General features: G+C 45.0%; 1 protein-coding gene across 1 annotated transcript in view; it reads right to left on the bottom strand.

Moving 5' to 3' along the window:
* Positions 1 to 311: 311 nt before the first annotated feature.
* Positions 312 to 20,835, bottom strand: part of Tnfrsf19 (TNF receptor superfamily member 19) — a 90,410-nt gene continuing 69,886 nt past the window's right edge. Inside the window, exons 6-11 of the mRNA XM_032917956.1 lie at positions 10,359 to 10,523; positions 9,188 to 9,313; positions 7,683 to 7,785; positions 6,562 to 6,964; positions 2,938 to 2,991; positions 312 to 1,419 (exon numbers count right to left, since the gene is read on the bottom strand). Coding sequence (XP_032773847.1) covers positions 2,983 to 2,991; positions 6,562 to 6,964; positions 7,683 to 7,785; positions 9,188 to 9,313; positions 10,359 to 10,523 — 806 coding nt within the window. The 3' untranslated portion in view covers positions 312 to 1,419; positions 2,938 to 2,982. The remainder of the gene's footprint in view (positions 1,420 to 2,937; positions 2,992 to 6,561; positions 6,965 to 7,682; positions 7,786 to 9,187; positions 9,314 to 10,358; positions 10,524 to 20,835) is intronic.

The following is a 20,835-nucleotide window of genomic DNA, read 5'->3' as shown; positions in this document are numbered from 1 at the left end:
GATTTTCACACTGACTCTGTGTGACCTTCACAATGACTTTCTTTGTGTGCCCTTATAGAGACTTCTGTGCCCTTGCAATTATTCTGTGTGAACTTCAGCAAGACTTTTTGCCTTCACAATGACTGCGTGACCTTAACAAAGGCTTAGCTTGACCTTCACACTGACTTTGGTGACCTTTATGTGGTTTAAGTGCCCTCACGATAACTGTGTGATCTTTACAATGACTCTTTCTGACCCTCACAATGACTCAGTGTCCTCCACAATGGCTCTGTGTGCCCCTCACTGTGGCTTGTGTGACACACACACACATGAATTTTTAAAACAAGTAAAATATAATTCCATCTACAAGATCACTTTGAGTTGACACATAACTAAGAATAACAAGTATCAATTTTATTCACAATTTTTAAAAAGCACTAAAAAAGTTTTGTATCGGAAAGTGATAACTTACAGTTGATAAATTCCAGTATGAAAAACAGTTGTGATGAAATCTAAGCTGAAACAAACTATCTTAAGAACCGTGATAGTTTCTCTCTCCTTTTCTGCTCTTTTTCTTCTAACACAGCAGTACTTATACTAAGTAACAGCAGCAGTAACTCTTTAAAGTAGAAAATCCTGTGATTCAAAAATATATTCCATATATTCAAAATAGAAAACACATGACTTGCCCTGACTGATTCAAAAATCCTTATGTCCATATTTTCCTGGCTTCTGCCATGTGAAAGGTGGCGCTGGTGCCCCCTATGCCTAGATGTCTCTCTATACCAGTATCTGACATCAGACGCTAGCTCCTATGTAAATAGCCTTGTAAGCTGTTCCAATAATGGCAAGTGCAGGTTGCAGCTTTCCCTCTTGTTTACAAAGAGTGTAAAATGTAAAACGTCATCGCACATTTCTAGAGTAGCTGGTGGATGTCTCCTTTCTGATGATAATCCAGGATCTTCCAAATGCAGCATCAAATGAAATCAGTTTTTAACCCTCAGTGTTTCTCTTCTGATTAGAAGTGATGTTTCAGGATTTGGGGCCAGAGTTTCCCTTCCATCAGACTGGCTTTCCCCAGCTGTGTCTGTCTTTGAAGTCCATCAGGGCTCGGCATGTGGAAAATATCTTCAGGTTACACAAAGGAGCACAACCCTGCTGGCTTTGATCATCCCTGTCATAACAGAGATGATTGGGTTGCAAACAATGACACACACATGTGCACGAGGAGGAGGCCACTCAGGGGAGCTCAGCTTGCATCCTCATGGATGTCTGCTGCTTAAATCCTGAATACTTGATGACTTTCCCAAAGTCAGTTCTTATAATAACAGTTGGGGACACATGAACAAAAATGTCAATAGGTTACGAGTGGGCATCGTGGGGATGTAAAAGCAGATGTGGGCTACTACGGGATGCTCTGTGGTAGTGTTCTTCCTACATCTGGTAAAAGAACAGATGGAATGAGAAGCAATAGATACAGACAAGCCAGAAGATGCACATCAAAAGCTATAATTAGGACTAGAGAGAGGCTACAGGAAGAGGGCTCATTAAATCTACTCATGTCTTACAGTGAGAGAAAACCACAGGGAAACGGAAGATAAAAAACACCCAGGAAGATAGCATCTAGACGTTTGGATTCAGTGTTCAGTAAAGAGCTGATTTAAGCTGGGAAGCTTCAGAACAAATACACTAGTGAATTCTATCTCAGTGATGCTCACAGATTGGGCTACTTTTAAAGTGTGAATGGAACAGTAACAGCAGAGGCTTGGAAGGATGAGGTCAGATCTGTTCATGTAAGTTCAAACCGGAAACAAAGGCTATCCCGCTCAATGAAGCCGCAGGGCAAAGGATGGAGAGAAAACAAGCCCTAGTTCTTCCTTAGCCTTAGAGATTGTTCAGGTAGGTAAATGCTGTCAAGGAAGAAGAGGCCTTGCACAGCACGCCTACATCAGTGCTGTATTACGAAGCCTTGGTTAGACTAGATGGCACCAGGGATCCCGCTCTTCCAAACTGGGCCAACACTGCTCTTCCACATCTGGTTCTAATGTGCAGTGCGTTCTCACAGAAGGACTCTTCAGAAGTGCTCTTGGTGTGCTGAAGCCTTTTGTATAAGCTCAGGTGTAGATCACGGATTACTCTGCTCATAAATATCTCCTTTCTATGTAAGAAATCTGGGCCTTGGAAATTCAGCACGTAGCAGCACTAACACATGCTTCCATAGTCACCAGTCCTAACGCTCACAGCCAGGCTTCAGGAAACGCGAGTAGGTGGTAACTTTAAAGTGATGCCCTCTTCCCTTCTATCCTCCCTCCCCTCAACCTGCTACATTCGTAACCACATTCACAGCCACCTTCAATAACCCAGGCCTCCTCTCTTGTCAATGCTGCTGTACACCCACAGGGAAAAGGCCAAAGGAACTGTGCATAAGGGGCAGGCCAGTCAACTTCACCAAACTACAATCAGGCGGGGTTACAAAGCCCCTTCAAACCACTGGAGTATACATTCTGCTGATTAGAAAGTGCCTCTCTTCAACAGAAACCCCCAGAGCTCTGCCTACAATCTAAGAAAGTCATCTGCTAAGGCTTTTTCACAGGGTAGTGGGTTATTTCTAAAAGAGAATGTCTATGAAAGTTTATACTCTGGGTCTTGTGAAACCGCATTCACCATGAACGTAAGAAGGAGCCAGGCTGGGCCCTGCCGTGCCCACAATCTCACAGGCAGCACATTCCATCATGGGTCCTTCAAATTGGCCCCAGCTAAGGTTCTTGTTTAGGGAAGCAGTGCAGGTCCCGAGGCCGCCTACGGTCTCTCCTTGCTTCTTGCTGGGGTTTCAGCTTACAGCTGGTCTGGCTCAGAAGCTCGTGGCTGAAAGCATGGAAATGCTGCCAGTTTGGTTCAGATTTATTTTTGCTTCCAGACACCATAGAAGGTCAAGACTGCTCAGTCTGTAAGACTCACCAGAGGCGTGTCCAGACCCACACCTCCACGTCAGGAAGATGGCCTTCAGGCATCCTAAAACAGCAACAGAAAAAGTTTGAGAGATGTTGTCTTCTATGTTAAACCTGCTACTCGGCCATTCTAAAACTGACTGTGCTACTGAGGATAGTATCCTGTACCCAAAACGATTCTTTTGTTCATCCACCTCACAGGAACATTTGGAGACACTGCTTCAGTGTGGGACTTCCTAAAGGATTCATAGCTAAGTCATTCATGGCCTCCAGAAATGGAGGTGGCCAGTGAACATCGTCATTCTGTCACCTCAGTCATAGAACCTCAGTCTCCCACTCCTGGCAGACATCTACAAAGAGTGAGGAAAGAGGATGGCTCTTTATGGTCTCCTTGGAATAGACAGTCTTCTTGAGACCATTATCCTCAACAAAGTGCTGTATCATGGAAAGTATGGCCTCTCTTCCAAAAAGGAGCAGGCATCAGCTGACTGAGTGCTGCTGCTGGAAGAGGCTAGAGCCTTGCTTTCACACACTGCCCCTCAGCAAGGTGTTAATTACCAATTCACATTAGTGACATAGGTAAACCTAAGAAAAACATTTCTAGGTAAAGAGGTTATCTAGGAACCAGAGGTTCTGAAGTCTGTCTGAACACCGGAACCAGATACGTTGGCCAACTGATGCAACAGGAACAAGCGTGTTGGCTGTGCTTCAGGAAGCCAGCCTCCTCCTTTGGTCACATGCAAAAAGTAGAAAGGTAGACTGGAAAACTGGGTGGTCCTCTCAGAGCTTCTCCTACCTTCTGTGCCTTCTGTTGAGTTATTTCTTTGTTTATTGTTTTGAGTTGGGGGTGCTCGCTCGTTTGGTGCATATGAAGTCAGTGAACAACTTGCAGGAGTCAGTTCTCTCCTTCCATCATGTCGATTCCAAGGATTGAACTCAGGTCGTCAGGCTTGGCAGCAAGCACCTTTACCATCTGAGCCATCACTGCCATCAGCATCACTGTTGACACTAAATGATGTTTAAAAAGTAACACCAAGGGGGCCTGCACAATAGCTCTGTGCTGTGCGTGGAGTTCGATCCCTAGAAGCCATGGTGGAAGGGGAGAACCGATTCCTGCAAACTGTCCTCTGACATCCACATGTGCTTCTCAGCTCCAAGAACAACAAAAAATAAAATAAAGTTGTAAAGCCACCAAGCGAGCTTTTCCTACAAGGAAGCTAGCTTTTCTTCTCTCAAGTATCTTAAACAACAAACGCTATACATCGCTTAGCTCCGCTCCCTTCTGCCTGGATGGGCACAGGGAGAATGAGATGTAAATGGACTCATGGAGGTAAAAGCAGCTCTAACGCCTATGTATCTGGAACATATTTCACCCCTATATACTTATCTGGGATTGTGTGGTCTTAAAGCACCCACAAGAACACTGGTGTATAAAAATACTGGTTCAGGAAACAAATTCATCATGCTCGGAAAATCACAGCCTCACAGCAGGGCCGGAACTGCTCTCAGGTGGACCTTTCTGGATTCCAAATGAGTCCACGCTATGGAGCCAAGTCAACTTAGAACCAACTTAAAAAATGGACACAATGATCTAGATGCTCCATGCTTTGTTTCCTAATAGGAATCTGATGAAGAAAAATTATTCTTTGTTTGATTTTGTTGGCTTTTTAAAAAGCAGAGCCTTGCTATGTAGCCCATGATACTGTCCAACTCACTATCTACTCCAGGCTGGCCTTGAACTCGTGGTGATCCCCCTAAATGTGTGCTACCTCATTTGTGGTATCAAATTACTTATGAGAAGTAAACGCATTGTCTACCTGGGAAAAAGGAGCCTGCTAGAAGCAAATGTGAACTGCTTCTTTGAATGCACTAGTCAGAAAACAGCAAGATTAGCTGAGTTAAACACTTGGCTGCCACAAGCCCATGAGGAGGCCGGTGTCTGTGGAGGCTTCGGTCTCACAGATTCAGTGAGTACACCTGAAGGGGAAGGACTTTTACAGAACCCAGAAGGGAGTCTTTTAAAACAGGAACAAAATGTTGGTTTTGTTTCTACTGTAGGGGGATATGGAAATAGCTTACGTTCTAGAAATTCTTTTTCTGAATTTACAATGTTCTTATTAGATGTTCCTAAATTCCCTATGGACTGTAAGATAGCATATCTCAGAAAGTAACTTTTTCACTATTACGTTTTGCTGTGTAAGCTGAAAGTCACATTTTCTTCCTGGATTAATTTCGTATATAATTATGTCCTTACAATTATCTCGGTTGAAAGTTATCTTTATGTAGATGGAGACAATTATTTGAGCTGTCTTTCCTTATTGCTTTGTGGAAGCTAGTTTGATGTCAACAAGCTAGAGTCATTTGGGAAAATGTTCCATCCCCATTGGCCTGTGGACAAACCCGTAGGACATTTTCTTAATGATGTGGGAAGGCTCAGATAACTGTGGGCAGTGATTCCCCTGGGATGGTACTTCTGGGTTCTGTAAGAAAGCAGGCTAAACAAATCATGGGGAACAAGTCATTAAGCAGCACCCCTCCACGGCTCCTTTATTAGCTCCTGTTTCCAGGTTCCTGCCCTGTTGAGTTTCTGTCCTGACTTCCTTCAGCAATGAGTGTTAACCTGAGAGTTGTTAAGCCAAAGTTAACCCTCTCTTCCCCAAACTGATTTTGATGATGGTGGGTATAGCTTTCCCTCTCTCTCTCTCTCTCTCTCTCTCTCTCTCTCTCTCTCTCTCTCTCTCTCTCTCTCATAATTATAACATTTCTCCTTCTCTTTCCTCCTTCTAAAATCACCCATATCACCCCCTCTGCACCTCCTTCAAATTCGGGTTCTTTTTTTATTGTTATTACATGCACATGTGTGTGTGTGTGTGTGTGTGTGTGTGTGTGTGTGTGTGTGTGTGTGTGTGCGCCTAAATATAGCCTGTTCAGTCCATACAGTGTTACTTGTATGTATGTTTTCAGGGCTGACTGCTTGGCACTGGCCAACCAGTTGGTATGCTCTGTCCTAAGAACACCTCCCCTCTCACTCTCGGTTTTCCTCAGCTGCTTCTAGTTCTTTGTGTAGTGCTGAGGCCTCATGGGCTTCCCCCATCCAGTTTGGCGTGTCTGTTGGTGTCCCCTTGTCCCCCTTGGGCAGTCACGTTGCTGAGACTTTATGGGCGTGGCTTCTTATGTTACTAGGAGACACAGTCTCCCAGAAAACTCCGTGCCTCTGGCTCTTAAAATCTCTGACCCCTCTTCTGCAATGTGCCCTGAGCCGTAGGTGCAGGAGTGTTTTGTAGGTGTTTCCATTTGTCACAGCAATAGAAACTCTAAGACACCATTAACATCAGACCGTAAGGTATGCTTGCAGACATGTTTTCCTTGTCAGGAAGCATGCACACCAAGTAGTCAGATTTAGGAAGACGAGGAAGGGCTCCCATTAAACAGTTCTGTTTGTTTAAAAAAAAAAAAAGACTTGAAACCTATTTTAAAACCTCTCCTTTTATGTATAAAAATAATGTATAAGAAATAATAAAATATAGCTATCCCTTGTCTACCTCCCCAGATTTCAAAGTGGGAAACAGTTTGGTTCCCTCCAGGGTAGCACAGGTCTTTGCCAGCCTCACACTGAAAGCCATCACTGTCTTACCTGGAAGGCTGTGGGCGTGGCTAGGTTCAGGTTTTCACTGGCTTCCCAGCCTTCTCTGCTTGGAGTCCTTTGAGCGTCCTGAGCTAGGGTTTGCTCCCAGACCGTATCGGCGTCACCATATCTAGGTGAGTCAGTAGTTTCTGAAAAATCTCCAGAAGAATCTGGAGCAGCTGCCCCAGCCAGATCCTGGCCACCATTGGAATCCAGAGATGTTGAGCTTTCATTTTCGGGATTGAGAGAATTGATATCTTCTCCAGTGAGTTCAGGATAAGAGTCACAAAGAGAGCTGTCACCACCCAGAGGATTCTGCATCAGAGGCCAGGCATCAGAAAACTCAGCGCAGATGGAACGGGAAACAGATCCAAAGAAGACTGGCATCGCATCTCCCACGGAAGCTGTGTTTCTGAATACACATCCAAAAGGTTTGTAAGTATTGTACAGTGACCAAAGCCATTGCTACAGAAGAGCATTTCAGCTATAATTTTTAAGTCTGTGGCTGTAATACCAACATGCTAAGACTTTCAGTGCTAACTATTGTTCTGAAGTTGCCTCAGGGTGACTACTGAAGCTACTTCGTTGACCTTAAATTGCTTTCTACACCTCTTTCTAATTAACATGAGCACAGCCAATCTCTAATACCTGGGTCTTCTTAGTCTTAATTGAGTTTTTGTGGTGGCTGTTCTAAACAGTCTGCCAGCAGACTGTGATGAATGAAATAACAGAAATGGCAGGAATAGACGCTGAGGAGAGAGTTGAGCAGTTAAGCACACACACACACACACACACACACACACACACACACACACACACACACTGCTCCTGAGCTTCGACCTCAGGTCCCTGCACCTACACATTGGGAGACTAACAGCCACCTCCAACTCTGGCTCCAGGACGATCTGACCCTGTTGGCCTCTAAGGGCACCTGTACTCATGTACACATGCTCACACACAGAAAGGAACACACATACTCTATCAATCCCTGCAGGGGACTCTCTGGGCTTCAAAGGAGTCATTGGTAATGCTTAAGAGGCAGAGCTCTGCAGTTTAACACAAAGCTGGTAAATCTGAAGGATAGATATTTGCAAAAAGGAATATATATTGTTGACTAGAAGGGCAGTTACCTCTCCTGAAGGGTAGCCGTAGAATGCAGCCCACAGCCAAGGGTAGCTCGGGCAGAGCTGCGGGCTTCTTCACAGCACAAGGACGGAATCAGGTGAACAGGGCCTGAGAAAAGCAGAAAAGCATGAGGCAGGGGGCTTTCTTTTTGCCTGAACTTTCTGTTCATTCCAGCTAAGCCTCGCTCCCCTTGGAAAGGTGGCTGATCCCATCTGGGTGACTGTTTAGCAGAAGAAAGAACTCGAAGGTCAAATACAAACTGTACATGGGTATCCAGAATGAAGTAAGACGGACGACTTAACCCGGCTTGGGCTGTACGATGAGACCAGTCAGGAAGGAGGGTACAAGGGTGAAACAGTCTCATTCCATGGGTGACATACGGGACCAAGATCGTCCGTTCTGCAATATCACTAACAGACACTTGGTGATTCTAAGAGGCCAGTCCAACCACCCTGGACTGTGAGTAACAAAGTATAGTGCCCAAGGAATGACTTGTTACCATCATAGGCACTACACTCAAATGAACGAGAAACTCAGGACAATAGGGAGGGACCAGAGTGCCACCAGAAGCACCCTTAGCCATGCAGAGTTTTTGTGCAGGAGGTCATCTGCCAGGGCCTGGTGTAGGACATGAAGTAGAAACCTCTGGTCAATGACAAGAGTTGGGGGCGGAGAGTCATGTCACCTTTGTCTGCCTGGTGGAAAGGTACATTTCCGCCCCTGTTAACTTTCCTTGAGGGCTATTTTCAGTAGCAGGCTAAGAGGCAGGCAAGGCTGGACCCTGATGTGGACCTCTCTTTTCCCTCTTCCTCACAGAAGTCATTGAAACCAGACACACTAGTAGTGTTTGGTTTGACTTGACCAGGTAACCAAGGTGTACTAGTTAGTTTTATGTCAACTTGACACAAGGTAGAGTTCTCTGGGAGGAGAGAACCTCAATTGGAAAGATGCCTCCATAAAACTGGATCCGTGAGCAAACCTATGCGTTTTCTTAACTAATGATTGATGGCGGAGAGCCCAGACTACTGCAGGTGGTTCTATCCCTGGACTGGTGGTTCTGGTTCCTATAAGAAAGCAGGCTGAACAAGCCATGAAGAACAAGCCAGTAAGCAGCAGCCCTCCATGGCCTCTGCATGCTCCTGCCTCCGAATTCTTGCACTATTTGAGTTTCTGCCTTGGTGTCCCTTGATGGACTCTGATGTGACTATGTAAGCCTTTCCTCCTGAGCTGCTTTTGGTCATGGAGTTTCAGCACAGCAACAGTAACCCTGAGTCACGCACACGGATGGCAGCCCCACCTCGACACAGCAGGAAGAAGTGACTGCAAATGAAGAGACTTGGAACACCCAAACCAGAGGCGGTGGAGGAAAGTCATGGAGATGGGTCAGCGATGACTGGAAAATCAGCCTGTGCCTGGCTGCCACCCATTCTGAAGAATAAGAGCTAGACTTGGCAATGCCCGGCTTTGCAGTGCCATTCTGTACTCCTGGGCCCTTCATATCCCAACTCACCATATGTCTGGACTGAGTCCCGATGATACTGACAACATGCTCTGTGGGCACAGTGGCGGAGCCGAGGCTGGTCAAAGCACGACAGCTCAGAGCCATTGTACTGAATGTCCTGTGACCGGAGAGACCCTAGTGGAGAGGAGAGAGCCACAGTCAACACTTCTCCATAAGAAGCCAAACACCACCCTTGCCTTTGTATTTGTAAAGAGTCAATACCATTATCGCATATATTCCTTCTGTGTACCCTAAGACACTCTGAAGACAGTAAACTGAAGACACTCCATATGCCAACCTTCCAAACGTTAGTGCTTGGTCTAGAATAACTTCATCTGAACCATAATACATGAGCCTCCAGTGGGTAAATTCAAGCAATACAAAGCCTATGTCACTATACCCCTTTATATACATTCACTCACACACACACACACACACACACACACACACACACACACACACTTAAACATTTTTTATTATTTTATGTGTAAGGGTACTTTGCCTGCATGTATATCTATGTACCACATGTATGCCCAGTGCCCAAGAAGGTCAGAGAGGGTATGAGATGCCCTGGGAGTGGACTTACAGACACTTGTAAGCTGCTGTGTAGATGCTGGGAATCGAACCTTCCTCTTGAAGGGGAGCCAGTGCTCTTAACCACTGAGCCATCTCTCCAGTTTCCAAACCCCCACATTTTTGTGTGTGCTGGGAATTGAACCCCAGGGCCTTGCACATGATAAACAAGTGCTCTACCACTTAGCTACAGCCCAGCTAGTTTCATACCAGGGTCTACGTAATTTCCTGCCTATGGGCGGAAGCAGAGTGGCTTAAGAGATACAATTTCAGAACATCGTGATATCGAAAAGCCGAGACTAATGCTAGCAAGCTGAGGACTGCCTATTTCTTCTTATGCTGAAGCACACACCATTCAAAATCATTTGTTAAGAATGTAGGGTATAGACAATTCTTACTTTTGCCTTGTAGCCTTGGGACATCACAGCCTTGCCAGCATCCCTTTGAGGCCCTGACGTTCCTAAAGAGGCTTGTTTTCCTGCATCTTATATTCTAAATAGCGGGTGATGCTATTTAGATCTTAGGTTTTAACCAGGTCCCTGTGAACTCTTGTGTGACAACGCTAACAAGCTCACTTCACAGTAAGACAGGAGGACGGGAGGCTTACAGCTCGGTTTCTTCTCCATGAACTGCCTCTTGCAGTAGATGACACACAGGATGAGCAGGGCCAGCAGCACCGTGGCCAGAGCACTGCAGATGACGGCAGCCAGGGCTGTGTCCCGAGGGCTGGAGACTGTGGATGAGATCTTCACAAGGTTCACCTTGCTGGTACCTGAGAGTGACAGTAACAGGTCAGTACTCCCTCTGCAAGCCTGGACTCGAAATGCTTCCAGGCTTGTCCAACCCTCGTCTCATTGTGATACCTCATCGTGACCCTCACGGTCACATCCCCCAACCATGTAATCCAGTTACTAAGCAAGTTTACGATTTGTTGTTGTTGTTGGACCACATTCATAGCTAATCTTGGCTGTGCCCACCCGTGGGTTGCAATCTGGACATACCAGGTTCATATGGCCCATGGTCCCTAGCTGTCTCCATGGGTATGAGGTGCATTGGAGCTCAACAGAGTCGATGAGCTCCATTGGAATCATGCCCACCACTCCTAAAAGAAAGTCCATTTCTCTCATCCAATGGCTAATCTGGACTGTCAACTTGGCTGGATTAAAAAATGCCTAGGACATGAATGAGGTGCAATTGTGGGTTTGCCTGGGAGAGTGTTTGCCAAAAGGACTGAAGAAAATCCATCCTGATTGTGGGCAATACCATCCCATGTTCTGGGCCTTAAGAAAAGGAGATATCGGGGTTGGGGATTTGGCTCAGTGGTAGAGCGCTTGCCTAGGAGGCGAAAGGCCCTGGGTTCGGTCCCCAGCTCCAAAAAAAATAAAAGAAAAAAAAAAAAAAAAGAAAAGGAGATATCAGGTTAAGCAGCAGCATTCCTTTCTCTTCCCAGCTCGCTGATATGTGAATAAGTAGCCTCATGTTGTGGGGAGCTGTTCCCACTGCCAGGCCTTCTGCACCTTGGTGGACTGTATCCCTGCCATAAACCCAAACAAGCACTTCCTCCCTTGAGCTGCATTTCACCAGTCACTGGGTCACAGCGGTGGGCATAGTGATTACGGTCACAGCAACGGGCAAAGTGACTACGTTATTTCCCAAGTTTTCCCACCTGTTGCTATGTCTGTCTGCGCTTCCCATGCTACCATGTAGACCTCTCTCTCTCTCAGCTGTCACTTGCTGGGTGATGCTGTTCACCAAACAAAAGTTGCAATAGCAACCCCCAGGGTTTCACACTCCCCGCCCCCTGCTTTCTTTTCCTCCATGATGCTACTATCACCCAACATTTTATAAACTCCATTCTGAATCATTGTTATTCTCCTGACTGCAGTTAGGCTGGCTTGACAAGAGGCTATGCTTCCCGCCTCCTTTGCAGCGAGGCATGGAAACATATACAGGATAGCCTCCTTTGCAGCTAGGCATGGCAATGTGTACAGGATACTGGGGATGTGGATGGGTAACGATGTGTGGATCATCTTAATTCATGGACAAATTACTTTCTCCAGACTTCACCCCCACTGTGACCTATGAGCTGGAAATATGGAAAGCAAGAGACCCAACAGGTTAGGTGTATCAGCAAGGCTGGTCCAGCATCAGGGTGGGAAGCTGTCCTTTGAACTCACCGAGACTGGGCTGTCACAAAACTTCTGTTTTACTTTGGCAGACATAGTTTTGAATCTTTTTCATTACAGCAGGTTGGCCTTACCCCCAGCTAGCTCTATCCCTTACACAGGGCAATGGCCCTTGTTAAGCTTGTTTAGTCTTTATTTGTAATGCCTAAGAGAGTTCTGGTACATAATTGCTTCTTGATGGAGGGTGGAGTAAAGGAGTATCTGTAGAAAAAAATCTCAGCCCCTAAATACCCCAGAGTGTTGAGTCTATAAGGTCTTGCCAGTCAGTGAGAGTGTTTGCTGAGTACCTCCTGTCCTGCTCTTGCCTACATGGCTGATGGCATGGAAACAGCTTGAGCAAAGAGCAGCTTTGCTTACAGCCATTGCTGTGTGCAGTCTTGCTGTGACTAAGGAGAGAACAGGAGCAAAGGTCTGCTCGGCTTGATCAGTATGCAAACCCTGAAGATCATGACCTCATCCTCAGAATGAACACCCAACAATAGATCAACCTTCCCTTGCAAGGACAACTCATGAAGCCATCCCAGGGGAATGTGGAGTTTGATCCTAACTAATAATACACAGAAAATGACAGCTAACATACAATAAATGCCCGGAGGTCATGCCTTCTGTCCAACCAAACCCTACTACACTACGTCAGCTAGAGAGCTGCTAGTAAGAACCCACATTCATCTTCTGCAAGCATTACCCAAGGTATCATCGAGACCATTACAGCTAGCAGCATCTCTTCAACACTCTGGGGACTTCACCCAATCTCTCAATTTCTAAGTGTTATCATAACGCTTCCGAGTAAGGGTTTTATAGTTATGGAATCTATAGGCATTTAATTCTAGGTTTGCCAGATTCTGAAGTTTAAGCTTTAGTCTTCCTTTTTCATGTGCGTGTGATGTACATGCATGTGTTTTGTGCGTCTGTGTATATATGTTCATAGATATGTGGGAACACCTCTCTCTCTCTCTCTCTCTCTCTCTCTCTCTGTGTGTGTGTGTGTGTGTGTGTGTGTGTGTGTTTGAGGGAGTCTCTCTGGATTGATCTCCACCTTGTTCATTGAAGCAAAGTCTTTCAGCTGAACCCAGAGTTCATCCACACAGCTAGTGTATCTAGCAAGCTTGTTCTAGGGATTCTGTCTCACTCTTTCCAGTACAGGACTACAGGAGGGCTGCCATGGACACCCAGTGTTTACGTGGTTTTGGGGATCTGAACTCTAAGCCTCAAGCTCACTGCTTTTGTAGCCAGCATTTTAACTGCTGATCCATCTCCCCAGGGCCAACTCATGCTAATGGGTTCTGTGACATTACTTTAAATTCTTTGCAACCCTTTAGAATAAAGCATGTATGTAAGCTGTAGTGTAAGGAACTATTGACTCGAGTTCTGTACAGGCAGATAAATCCTAGTTAATCAGCTAACATACATTATGGTTTGACCTAACATCAAACACACACACAGCCTTCTCAAGTTCAACTTGATTTATCCCTATGAACAAAGAGGCAACTGAATTTTACCACAGTGAAAGACAACCCAGAGCTCCTAGTACTGGCCCTAAAACACTCCTTTTAAAGCACACACTGTATAATTAGATTACTGTTGCTACTGCAGTGGGGAAGAACAAGTGAGGAATAAACTAATGATGCTTTGGGTCTGGGCTCTCATTTTGAGGATCTCACCAACGCCTTGTATGTTCTCCAGGGCATTGGGATATGAAGGTACTAATCTGGGTTTGCACTGTAGACTCTCCCTCTGGAATCTGAACACCCTGGCTGATGGCCGTGTTGTTTGGGCATAGGCAACTCATTTCATAGTTCTGGAATGTAACTGCAATTCAGATATCTTACAATATTTCTCAATGGAGTATTTTATCTCTTTTACTTTTAGGTTCATTTCGGGTAAGCTACAATTTATCCCTTTGCTTTTTGTGACTTTCCACTGTCACCAACAATCAAAATCCAAATCGATTGAAGATTTAGCACAATTACTGATGAACTGCTTCTAGCCATGCTCTTTAGTAACAATAAAAGCCACTAGCAACGAGTCCTTGCAGTTTCAGTGAGGCAAGAGCACAGCCCCAGAGGAAAGGCTTTATCTTGTTCATCTAAACTGGTTAAAAAAAAATCCACGATAACCTTCAGGAATATGAAATCCAGATGTGCCCTGATTTGCCAATGAGCAAAAGAGCTGGTTTTTCATCCACTTCATACCAAGCATTCCGACGACGGATGAACACACGCCTTAGTCATTCACACTTTCTTCATTCTAGACTTTGATCTTTATGTTTTAATAAATGATAGAAATATTATTTCAACATAAGATTTTCTATTTTTTTCCCTGTCTACAGCCCTGTCTATATTTTAGAAATTGATTTTCCTGACAGGAGGAAAGGGAAGAAGGGAAAGTGATACGATTTTATTTTAGTTAAAGCAGTGTAAAAATGTATTTTCTTTTATTTAAATTTTCACCTTATTGTCTCTTGTGCGTATGAGTCTGAGCATGCGTGTTATGGTATGCACGCAGAGATCATAGGACAACTTATTGGTCAGTTCTTTCCTACTGGATGAGTCCTAGGGAGGAAACTCAGAACTCTGCTCTCCAGGCTCGGCGGCAAAGACCTTTTCTCACTGAGCCATCTCATTTGCCCAGGTTTTCTCATTGTAATAACACACGCACAAAGTTCTACAGTAGAGACACCGGGTAGATTCATTATGATACCTGGTGATCGTGCCTAATTCCAGACCACATTCGTTACCAACATAGCCCCTGAACCCAACCCCTGGGCAAGCATTCTAATCCAGACCTTGACAAGCATTGGGCTGCTTTCTGATGTTACGACATTGACTACACCATGTGTTTCTGCATAGATGGACTTGCGCAATATTACATGGTCCCCACAACTGGCTTCTGTTACTAACAATATTTTCAAAGCTCAGCTACAGTGTAGATGCATCAGAGTTCACTTCTTTTAATGGTTGAATAATATTTCACTGAACGGATACACCATATTTGTTTATCCATGCATCTGATGATCTTTGTTTTTAACCCGGGTAGGGTTATTTAGAGTAAGGCTGCTTTGAGCACTTATGTATACAAGCTTTTCCAATATATTTAAAAACTTTCCATAAACATACATTGTAGTTGTTCCACATACTCTCGAAAACATTCATTACTGAAATTATAATAGTTAAGCTTAAATAAATACATCAGTCAAAAATATTTCCTGAACAAGAATGAGAGTAAAGGTTGTCAAAGCTGCTGGGTAGAGTTAGCTCATGTAGGAGTTTACTACTACATGTGGTAAATTTATGATGTAATTTTGGATTCTACCCTAAGGAGAAGGGAAGGACTTTACGATACTGGAATCAACAGTCTCAAGTACGCAGGGGATAGTCACAAAGGAGGTGTCAACAAATCATAATGCCTGAAACCATGCGCGATATCTTCAAAACACAGTGAAGAATAAAATTAGAGATCACAGAAGAAAGGAGTTGGAAACATTCACAAATATTGGGTATGTTAACATTATATTTCTAAATTAACATCGAGTCATAGAAGAAATGGCAAGGAAATTAGAAAATAGTTTGAGACAACTGAAAATACAATGTAGTGAAATTTATAGGCTGTGGCAATAGCTGTACTATTCATACCAATAAATGACAACATTTAAAACATAAGAACGACCTAAAATTCATAACCTAATCTTCCATTCTAAAACTATAGAAATAAAGTATGAATTAGAACTGAGAGCAAGGAAATAAAGTAAGAAAAAAAATCATTATTATCAATAACAGCACCATAAAAACAGTGGATCTTTAAAAATATCTTTAAAAAAAATCAGCAAACTTTAGATTGGCTGAGAAAAAAAGAGAATGGGCTAAAACTATTAAGCTCAGCAAATGAAACACAAAGTTTTTACAAGAACACTGTGAAAAACATATCCGCAGACTAGACAACTGAGAAGAATTTGTTCCATCAAGGCAAAGGTTAGGTTCAGACATCAATTAGTCAACTAATTAATAAATTATTCAGTGGACCAATCAATATAAGAATAAAAAGGATGTCAGTGTTTTAATTATAAAAAATAGTTGTTTTAATTAGAACTAATGTACCACAAGGTACCACCAATCACTTTTGAGATAAATTAGTATAGAAACACCAAACGAACGAGCAGGTTGGATGGAGCAAATACTTCTACGAACACATCTTAGCGTCGTGCTCCCAGCATCTGCTTTTCCTAATGAAGGAAGAGGACAACTAGCAAATGGGTAAACCCCGAAAGCTGTCTGCAGGGCTCTGGGGTGGGGCCAGATTTTGTGAAAATGCAAAGTACTACTAGTTAATCAAGCTGAGTGTTTGCTCCTGAGAAAAAGGGAGAGAATTTTCCGTCTGATTTAGACAGCTCCAACTGACCCAAGCCAAAGCATCTCATGGCCCCTCACACACACGTATGGTGATTATGAATTGGACAAAGACTAAAGAGCTTTATCTGGACGCCTCCCCCCACTGGTCCAGATGTGACATCAGCTGACCTTGATTTACTCCCTTAGCTTTCCCACATTCTCTGCCTTTAAACTTTCCTGTACACTTTAATGGTAGAGGGCTTTGTGGCCAAGTCTGTGTTCACCATTTTCAACCGCCATTTTCAACCAGTGTCAACACCAGCAAATGATAACCTTGTGCCTCGGTGTCTTTATCAATGAAATCAAGAGGTGTCAATGGTTAGTAGGGTGGATGTGAGCACCTAGACTCTAGGTTCTGAAGAACGCTGCTCTTGAAGGATCAGCGTGTTTCCTGACACATGACATAGCTCCTTAAGTCCACCACATGTTCTCCTCAGCATTTGGAATTGACATCATTAAGAACTATTTCGTTGGGGGTCTGGAGTCCCATTGAACTCAACTGAAACCTCCATAGGGAACACAGAGAATGAGATGATTAAGTAGAAACACCTACTACATCCTGGAGCTGATGGAATGGGCTACAGAGAATTGTTTGCTCTTGGGTTCTCACATCCCCAAGGCCTTCGGAATTTAAGAGGCAAAACTAATGATAGAAATGAAATAAGAACATTAGCTCTGAAGGGTGAATCTCCCTTTCTATAAAGGACACAGAGAACTTTACCAAAAACGTTAAGCAATCCTCTAGAACAATTAGTATAATAATCAATCTTTAAGAATTATTTGAATGGGAATGATAAAGCCATGACTAATAAAGTGCTTCCAGAGAAAGTTCTTTGACAGGCAAACAAGAGCATTTGAGCTCATCTGTCAGTTACAGAGCTAGTTCAGACAAGCTCAGTGAGGGCCACCTGCCAAATCTTTAAGGGAACCCTGATGGTGAACATTTTCATTCAAGGAAGGCAAGCTAGACTCTGCTACGAAGGCTGATTGTCACTCTCAGCTTGACAGGATGGAGAGCCACCTGGGACACGTTCTTTCCTGGCATGTGTAGGAGGATGCCTCCAGAGAGGTTAAACTGAGGTGAAAAACCCACCCTGAATGTGGCCCTGGCATTCCCCATGAGGTCTTAGACTTAACAAGAAGAGGAAGGAGGATGAGAAGTAGAATCCATCTGTCTGTTTCCCGGCAGCAGACACAGTTAACCAGTATCTTATGCATCGGTCGCCATGCCTTCCCCACACTTATGGACACGGGCTTCCTGTCTCCCTGCCTTCCTACTTTGGTGGATGTGGCCTTTTCTCCTTTGGGTTACTTCTGCCAGGTATTTTGCTGTAGCAACAAGAAAGTGACCGATGCACTTCCTTTTCCTGTGTATCTTCAGAGAATTCAGTGTAAATGATAGCACTACACTTGGGTACAGTTTCTGTATGAGATTCCCGACTCTTCCCCAAACTGTAGAGATGCCCTTAATAAACGGAAGAAACTAGAAGAGATGTTCTTCCCCTAGTTTCACTGATGCCATGACTCCTACAGTTTAGCCTAATGTTGACTCCATTATAGTGAACTACAGCCTAACCTCATGTGTAGAAAGATTGCAACCTACTTTTGTGTCAAGTGCTGAGTCTCAGCCAATCACAACAGAGAACAAGTCAACCAGTGCTCAGATATGGGCTGTCTTTATATAGATTTGTCAGAGGTTTGTCTTTTAATGGTGCAGATTGGTTAACCATAAATAAGTAGAAAAATGCGCATCAAGCAGAGACAACAGTCTTTAAATCCCACGCAGAATGGGATGAAAGGAAAAGGGGTCAGGGTTGATGGGCATGAGCCTGGAAGAAGGCATCGAATGGAGAAATCTGTATCCCATAACCAAGTGCCTGTCCAGGTCTGCTTCAGTGTTCCAGTGTGCAAAGATGAGGCAGTAAAATGGAGTGTATGGTAATTCTCCTGGTGGGGACTGCTGACAGTTATCCAAGAAGCTCTGAGCTGCTGGCTTAGTGATGGAGAGAAACTCTTGTACTTGGGAGGGAGGGGGGAAACCACACAGAGGAAGGAAAGATCTTCGATTCCCCAGCCCACAGAAGCATGTGTAACTGCAAAGAGAGCTAACGTACGAGATCACATCCAGCAGCGAGGATGGCTTACCCACCCCTTCCCTTCCTCCTCGGCTTGACCTTTCAATTTTAGCTAGAGAGAATCAAGCTGTCAATCAAGGCTAGGTACATTTTGGTAATCAAAAAAGTTGCTGAGAATAAGATCAGAGAGGCTCAAGTCTCCCTGAGGGCATTAGGCAAGGGCTTAGGCGCTGTGAGGTCCGGCTGAGAGGGCTCACCACATGGTCTTTATCGAAGCACCCTTTGATGCATCTCCTTTCAGATGACCAAAGCTTTTGTGGCCAAATCACCCAGTCATTTGACAGACAGCTGACCCTTCTCTTGTGCCCAGAGGCCTTGACTAGGGAGTTGTCAATCATGCAGCCACTCTTTCGACCCTTGGTGATGGGACAATGGCTTGAACACTTCCTGGATGTTTTGAGGAAACCATGCTAGCTGCAGAAACCCTTGCAGCTGTGCTTGGTGCAGAAGCCATGTCCTGCTCAGGAGGCCACGCCCGCCCCAGAGAGCTCCAGAAAGACTCAATGACCCCATTCATCTTTTAGCTAATCTTAGGTCCAGGACAGAGAACGTTCCTAATGGCTCAGCAAAAAAGTTTACTTGAAGTACATCCGAGGCTCAAGATTGGTAGAATTAGAAAGGTATGCACCAGTACGTTGTGCCTTCTTTGGTCTGTGTGTGGATTCTCAGTCTGGAAGCTTCTCTTCTGTGAATGACTATACCCTGCTGTTGTTGTTGTGGTGCTGTGAAGAGACACCAAGACCAAGGCAATTCTTACAAAAGGAAGTGTTTCATTTGGGGACTTTGCTTATGGATTCAGAGCTTAGTCCTTGATCATCCTGGTGGTGGAGAAGTAGCTGAGAACTTTACCTCCTGATTCGCAGGCAGCAGGGAGGGAGACAGATGGAAACAGATGGGGCTGGGGAAAGCTCAAAGCCCACCCCTAGTGATAATACACCTTCCAACAATGTCACACCTACTCTAACACGCCACACCTCCTAACCCTTCTAACACCATCAAACAGTTCTACTCCCTGGTGACTAATCATTCAAATACATGAGCCCATGGGGGTGGCATTCTGATGCAAACCACCACACCTCCAGTTGTGACAGAGGCCTCAGTATAGTTCTATCTGGAGTGTTGTCTTTCACTGGCTTACATTTGTTTATCGCTGGTGGAGTGAAAGACCTAATTTCACAGAGAGCAGACAAACTGATTCAGTCCTAGCAAAGGCAGCAGTGTGTGCTAAGAGTTCCTCCGAAACTGAAGCGTTCCAGAGACAAAAGTCTGAAGAAAACTGGAGAGCTGAGGCCATGGGAGACAACAACAGACTGTGAAGTCCAGATACTGAGAACCTCGGGCTTAAATCATCGGAAGAGTTGGAGACAGCCGCCAAGGCTAAACACTCTGGGGTCCTGACACCTGAAACTTGGGAGCCTATAACATTAACTTGGTGCTACACACCGAAACTCAAAGCCCAGAGCAATAAGCCTCTGACCTGGTTTTGAAAGCTTGGAACAGTAAACTTGTGGTTAGAATTTAAGTTATCTAAGCTCTTAAAGCTGGGGCCTATAAGGTTCCCAGGGCCTCGTGCTGTAGGTCATGGGTCTGCAAGGCCAGCCCATGAGCTGCTGGCACTGATGTGCTCCCGACTGCCAACACTGAGGGACTGATCACGGCTCACTCTTTCTGATGTGTTTAGAAAAAGATAAAGGGGGGGGTATGGCCTATGGAGGTGTGGGGGAAAGGGGTGCCTCAGCAGGCTCATGTTGAGGCATCCCTTCCCCCAGAGGGGTCAGCCACATGACGGATTGATGGATGATATAATATAGAATAGTTTATTCAGGGCATAGGGAGGGGAGTTAAGAGGGTAGTAGGGGCAGAGAAAGGCAGAGAGAGAGGGGGGCGGGAGAAGAAGAAGAAGAAGAAGAAGAAGGAGGAGGAGGAGGAGGAGCAGGAGGAGGACGAGGAGGAGGAGGAGGAGGAGAAGAGGAGGAGGAGGAGGAGGAGGAGAAGGAGGAGAAGGAGGAGGAGGAAGGAGGAGGAGAGGAGGAGGAGGAGGAGAAGAAGGAGGAGGAGGAGGAAGAGGAGGAGGAGGAGGAGGAGGAGGAGGGAAGGGGAGGGGGGAGAGGAGAGGAGAGGTCAGCCATGAGCATGCCATGACAGAGAGGGGGGAAGGGAATGGGGAGAGAAGGGACAAAAGAGGAAGAGGGGAAAGGGGGAAGAGGGGAAGAGCAAGAGGAACAGAGAGTGAGGAGCAGGCAAGCAGCCCCTTTTATTAGTGTCCGGCATAGCACACCTGGCTGTTGCCAGGTAACTGTGGGGTGGAGCTTAGAATGCTAACAGCTCCCACCTGAATAGGGCAAACTGGCCCACAGCCAACTGTGTGCAGCAATGTA

This window comes from Rattus rattus, chromosome 12 (genome assembly GCF_011064425.1).
Source record: "Rattus rattus isolate New Zealand chromosome 12, Rrattus_CSIRO_v1, whole genome shotgun sequence".
Taxonomy (NCBI): Eukaryota; Metazoa; Chordata; class Mammalia; order Rodentia; family Muridae; genus Rattus; species Rattus rattus.
This window is presented reverse-complemented; position numbering and strand designations above follow the sequence as displayed.